Consider the following 6,071-nt stretch of genomic DNA (forward strand, 5'->3'; position numbering starts at 1 on the left):
GGGCGGTGACGTGGGGAGGATTCGAGGAAGCTGGCGGGGTGCCGTCATGAAGGGGGGCACGCGGGGAGTCCGGAAGCGGGCTCCCCGGGGCTAGAGCCGTGACGGGTGGGAAGGCGGCCTCGGCCATCACAGCCAGGACAGGCACGTGGCCGTCTTTGTGGATGGGTCCGCCTGCGTTTGGCCGGATTGGGGCACGTGCTCAGCTCTGGTGGCCTGGTCTGAGGTTGGCGTCGTGACACTGTGGACGGCCCACGTCCGCATCCTGGGAGCACGCTGTGCTGGCACACTTCCTCCCGCTGGCCTTGATGGCAGCGAGCGAGCGGCGTGCGTGCGAGCGCTTCGAAAGCTGACGGGGCTGGTGTCAGCGTTGCGGGCGGCATGTTCTGGGCCCAGTGACAGACAAGGTTAATGTCACGGCGACCTCCCCTGGCAGAGTCACGAATGCTCCTGGCTCCTCTCGCGAGGCCCCGGCCACGCGGCTGCGGGACCACAGGTGCGTGTGTGCGTGCGCTTTTAGGCGAAGGTTGAGAAGTAGCTTCGTAATAAGACCAACACTGATCACATTCATTTAATCTTTGTTAAAAGCATCACAAATGATTTATTGATTTTTAAAAAGGAAAAATAAGAATTTATCGCATCTTTGCTATGTGCATATACCGAGTACGGGCAGAACGGGGTTGCATGGAACCTCAGCTGCCCGTAGCCGATCGCGCCTCACTCCCAGGTGCCCACGTGTTCCTGTACATCAAATATATAGAAGAATCTCAAACGTATAACCAGATAAATCTGTGGATCTACGTGTTGGTCTATATGGCTATGGGATGGAAAAGCAAAAGGGTACATCAGATGCCACCTTATTCCCAGGTTCTTGGGTTCGTACATCCAAAATACTCTTAATAGAAACAATGACATAAAATACAAGACACAGATAACTAAGGGAAAAACCCTACTCAAACGGCAGAGAGAATGAAGTCGATGGTCGGAGGTCAAAGGGGTGGTTCCCTGCAGGCACTGGTGAGCGGGGGGGAGGGGACCGTGTCCAGGGGACTCCATGCTGGCCTTGACACTCACGGGACAGGTGGGGTGGACAGCAGGACGCAGGGCTGCCCTAAGGTGTCTCTGGAGGCTGCACAGGGCGGGGCGGGGGGCGAGGGTTGTGGCAAAGGTCCAGAGGACCCGGACCCTTCTCGCGCCGTCTGTGCCGGCTCCACGCACTGGGCCCTGGGCCCAGCCCGTCCCCATGGTCTTGGGTCTTGAGGATAATTTGCAGGTGACCCCTGGAGAGGGCACCCAGGAACCCCAGCTGGTGGGTGGGAGTGGTGGGGAGAGAGAGACCTCAGCACCCCTTCCTCCCTGTGGTCTGGGAGTCCCCATCTGTGACACAAGGGCACTGGACTTGAGGGGTCCCCCACTCCAGAATGCTGGGAGCTGTTCTGGGTGCCTGGCTTCACACCGGGGCCTCCTGTCCCATAGGGGAGATGAGTTCATGTCCCCGGGGCTTCATTCCAAGCCAGCAAGTCAGAAGCCTGGGCTCCGGGGTTCCCCACCCCCAGGAAAGGCTGGGCCACCTGAGAGCACTGCCTGGGATGGGGATGGGGATGGGGGAGAGGAGAGGGAGCCTGACTTCCGGTTTCAAGGCAAAAGGTGCGCCCGCCATACTCATGCGCAGCCCGAGGCCAGCGTCCCTGACCCTGGGCACCCGTGCGGGGCGGGGGCTGGGGCTGGGGGGCCCCTTCACTACCCTCCTGCCGTGCGGCCTGGGACCGTCCCCCCGCCTCGGGGCCTCGGTTTCTCCATATGCAGAACGAGGGGCTCACTCCGGGATGGCCCTCCCAGCCCCCCGGTCCCGCACGCTCTGGTTGCCGGGCTCCTGCACGGGGCCCTGGAGCCGCACGGGAGCAGAGCAGCCGAGCACCTCCGCAGGCGGCTCCCACGGCCCCCGCAGGGCGGGAGGCAGGGCACCCCTGGGCGCCCGGGGCCGGGGGCTCCCGAGAACGGGCTCTGATGAAGCAACCCCGATGGCCGCCATCTGGCCATCAAAACAGGCGTTAAACGCAAGGACTCGCTCGGCTGCCTGGAGAGGGGTTTACATGGCCTGCGGTTTAAGAGGAGGAGGGGCAGCGGGAGGCGTGGAGGGCGCATGCGGAGGGCCTGGGGCGGGGCGAGGCCTGGACCCCCTGAAGAGGGACGGCCATGCAGGCAGGAGCTGCCTTCCTGGGGGGGGGGGGTGAGCAGGACCCTCTTGTCAATGTGCACGGACAGAGGCCTGCGGTGCAGGGTGACTGAGCGGGGGCGGGGGGGCGGGCAGCCGGGGGGGGGGCTCACCTCCCTGTCCCAGGGAGAACCAGCACTGGCCACCAGAGGCCAGGCCTTGGGCGAGGCCATGGGGTGTGGGGCAGCCGGGGCAGCTGCCCGGGGCCCGGAGTCAGGGCGGGGGCCGTGGGCCTGGCGTCCAGGATGGCGGGGGGCAGCAGCCCCCCCGCCTCTGCGACCGTGAGCTGGGCGGGAGGGGGCTGAACGGAGGGAGGGGCAGCTGGAGGAGGAGGCCTCTCAGCTGGCCCCCGAGGGGGTGCCGGTCTCAGCACCAGTGCCGGCCGTGTCTGTGGTTCTGTGCCCTCCACGCGGACGAAACGACAGAGAGGAGACTGTTCTGGGCTCCGGCCTCCGCTGGCATCAGCTCACCAGGTAGCTGTGCATCTCGCGGGAGTTGATGCTCAGGACCACCCCCGAGTGGTTCCCTAGGAAACAGAGATGCCCACTCGTGAGCCACGGGCCCATCAGCGGGAGGGCAGAGAGAGACGAGGGGCGGGGGGCCGTGCGGGACACAGTGGCGGCCTCGGCAGACGCCACGGAGCCAGTGTGCTGTGGGCAGTCCGCGGTTCCTTTGGCCGTGCGGGTCGTGCCTGAATGGGGTGCGGAGGTGGTGGGGTCTCCGCGTGTCCTGGTGGGTGACAGAGGGGGTTCTCCCAGTGCCGTCACAAGCAGTGGACCCCACAGGCCTCCAAAGGTAAGCTGAAGTTGGCCACCACCCACTGCCCCACTGACCTGCAATGGGGCCAACCTGGTCATCAGCAGCAGGGGGGTGCAGGAGGGGCTCCGTCCCCTCCAGGGAGTGGGCACTGCAGGCCCCGTGTGGGACAGCCCGGGAGGCGGCAAGGGGAGAGACGGGGCAATGATGGTCAGAGACTCTGTCCCTTATGAAACCAAGCGACAGAGCCGTGGCTGCTTGTGAGGGGCGGGGGCCACCCGGGAACCGAGGCTCGGACTGTGGGTCCGACTCCAGCGCCCTCCAGTGCCCTCCAGACCAGCTGGGTGACCCAGGACAGTGCATCACTGCACCCCGATGTCCTCGGCTGCTGAAGCGAGGGCCTCCACGACAGGCCTGGAGCCTCAGTTTACCTCACGGGAGGGAGGAGCCTGTGCGGTGGCAGGGGACCTCCTCCGGTGTGGCCCAGCCCCTCCCCCGCCAGGGACAGAGTCCGTGTCCCCTGCTCCTGGACAGACTGGCTGCCCCCACCGACAGAGCATGACGCAGGTGACAGCCAGGGCCACCATGGAAGGCGAGGCAGCTGTCTCTCTCCCTAGCTGCGCTGGGAACTCGGCACCATGCTGAGAGGGAGCCCAAGCCACGTGGAGGCCACGGGCAGGCGCTGGGGGACAGCCCCAGCCGGGCCCTTAGCTGGCTGTCCACATCAATTTCCAGACACCAGAGTAAGGACACTTCAAGACAATTCGACAGCCATCGACAGCAACCTCACGACAGACCCGGAGAGGGGGCCGCCTGGCTGAGCCTGGTCACGCCAGAGCCACGGGAGAACACGGCGGGTAAGGGATGCGACGCCCTGCGCTGCGGGGTGTGCCGGGCAGCACACGTGACCGGGGGTGAAGGAGATCCCCGTAAGGAAGATGCTGTCAGCTGTGAGCCGGTCATGCCCGTGGTCGGGGCTCACGAGATCGTCATTCCCAGTGCGCCAGAGGGCGGGGAGCTTGAGGGGGTGACTGTGGGGACAGCCCCGCTTCTTCGTGGAGGCCAGCCCGCCCCCCTCCTCTCCCCGCCCTCCGAGCATTCAGGGGCTGCCAGGCGGGCTGGCCCGGTGGCCACAGGCCTCGTCCCCTCGTCAAGTGGAGGGGACGCGCTGCTGGGTCTGCGGGCCCGCGTCCCGTGTGCTCTGCTGGCCGAGGTGGCGGGGTGGGGACGTGGGGCGTGGGGAGGCGGGATTCGCGGGCAGCGTTACCTAGAGTCTGCGAGTCGAGATCGTCACCTACAAACCCCTCACCCTGGACGGCGCTCTGCCGGCTGGCGGGGCTGGTCATCTCCTGCTCCTTCTCGTTGCGCATCTGGGCGTACACGGTCCTGCCCGGGCGTTTCCTGCAGGGCGGGCGCAGGTGGGGCTCAGGCACCGCCCCCCGCGCGTGGCGCTGACCTGCTCCGAGCCGCCTCCCCCAGGAAGCCCTCCCTCCCGTGAGGCCCCGCGGCCCCGGGTCTCCCTGCTTCCAGCACCCAGCTGCCTCGTCCATCTCCGTTCGTCCATCTCCCTGGACCGAGGACCCGTGCAGGGAGGGGGTGTCTCACTCTCCTGCTGCCCCATCCCCCAGCAGCCCTGGGAGGGCGGCGCCCTGGGCTCGGGCTGGGTGAGCGGGCGCCCAGTCCCACGGGACGCACGTGCCCCCGGCTCCGAGAGGCACTGCCTGAGCCCTGCCTGGTTCCGACCCCTGGTGTGGGGTGGGTCACGTGACTAGCTCTGTCCACTGAGGATGAGCGAAGGTGGCATGTGCCACCTCCAGGCTGGGACATTCACACACCGACTCAAGTCCATCCTGAACAACCCTCGTCCTCTGGCATGGCGCCAGCCTTGCCGGAAGTGGCCTCGCTCTGTCCGTCCAGGCCCTGCCACAGGGAGCACGAGACCCCAGCCTTTGGTGGCCACGAGCCACTGAGCCTCCGGGGCTGGTCGTCGTGGCAGCCCAGCCCCCCACCCTCCCCCGCGCTGATGCTGGGCCAGCGGGACCCGCCCCGCCTGGGCTCCCAGGGCGGCAGTGCTGGGGGCACGGGGCGCTTCCCTCCACCGCCAGCCCAGGCTCCGGGGAGCACGCTGCACCCATGGCTGTGCCCACGGCGTCCATGGCAACCCCTCCCGCCAGTAAGGCATGGGTCATTCAGCAGTGTGCCAGGTACCCCCGACGCTTAAGCCCTCGCCTCTCTGGGGCGCCTTGGGGGCCTCACTCAGCGTGCCCCCTTCCTCTTCTGCCCCTCCTCTGGGTACCAGGTGGCAGCTTCCTCCGGGACCCTTTACAGCACGCACAGTAAATCTGGAGCGATCTGTGGAAACCGCAGTCTGGCCCGCAGGGGGTCTGAAGGATGCGATTTAGGGACCAGAACTCTGTTCCTTTCATGTAACTCCCGCCTCCTGCTCCCCAGGCCACTCCTGCCGCCCTGCAGTGTGCTGGACAAAGTGCCAACGAGCACCTGCGCCCAGCCCCAGGTCCAAGGTGGGGGGGAATGGGGAGGGGGGGCCTCCACACACTGGCCTCCTACACAGCTGACTTGGGTCTGCCACCTCGCCTTCACACACACCCCAGGCCCCACAACAGGTCTCAGCCAGACAGGAAGGGGGACAGGAAGCTGCATGGGGAATCCACAGGGTGGGCGTCCTGCCTGAGCTTGGCAACTCCCACCCCCAATCTGCCTCTTCAGCGTCAGCATCAGCACTGCGGCCCCAGCACCTGGCCCAGCGTCCACCCGCACCGAGGAGGGACACGCATGGAACGACCACTCGGAGGGCTGATGCCCATCCGGGATGGCCGGCAGGGTCTGGCAGGGGCGAGTGGGTCCAGGGCCCTGGGACGGTGGGGCTCAGGGAGGGACCCCTGGCTTCGGAGAACGTGAAGGAAAGGGTGAGTCGTGTCTCTGGACTGTCCCCAAGGGCAGCCATGCCCAGGGAGACCCTGAGGCTCTGAAAGCTGAACCAGCAAGATGGGGAGAAACAAGGGGGTCAAATTTCAAGGCTGTGTTTTGCAGGAAACACATCTGGAGACACTTCTTGGTCCTTTTGCTTGTTCCAAGGTCCAGA

General features: G+C 66.2%; 1 protein-coding gene across 1 annotated transcript in view; it reads right to left on the reverse strand.

Moving 5' to 3' along the window:
- Nucleotides 1-1,916: 1,916 nt before the first annotated feature.
- The window catches only part of SORCS2 (sortilin related VPS10 domain containing receptor 2), a 72,483-nt gene continuing 68,328 nt past the window's right edge, over nt 1,917-6,071 (reverse strand). Inside the window, 1 exon segment of the mRNA XM_023525663.1 lies at nt 1,917-2,738. Within this exon segment, the coding sequence (XP_023381431.1) occupies nt 2,674-2,738 (65 nt within the window). The 3' untranslated portion in view covers nt 1,917-2,673.

Source organism: Pteropus vampyrus, unplaced genomic scaffold (assembly GCF_000151845.1).
Source record: "Pteropus vampyrus isolate Shadow unplaced genomic scaffold, Pvam_2.0 Scaffold589, whole genome shotgun sequence".
NCBI classification, from domain to species: domain Eukaryota; kingdom Metazoa; phylum Chordata; class Mammalia; order Chiroptera; family Pteropodidae; genus Pteropus; species Pteropus vampyrus.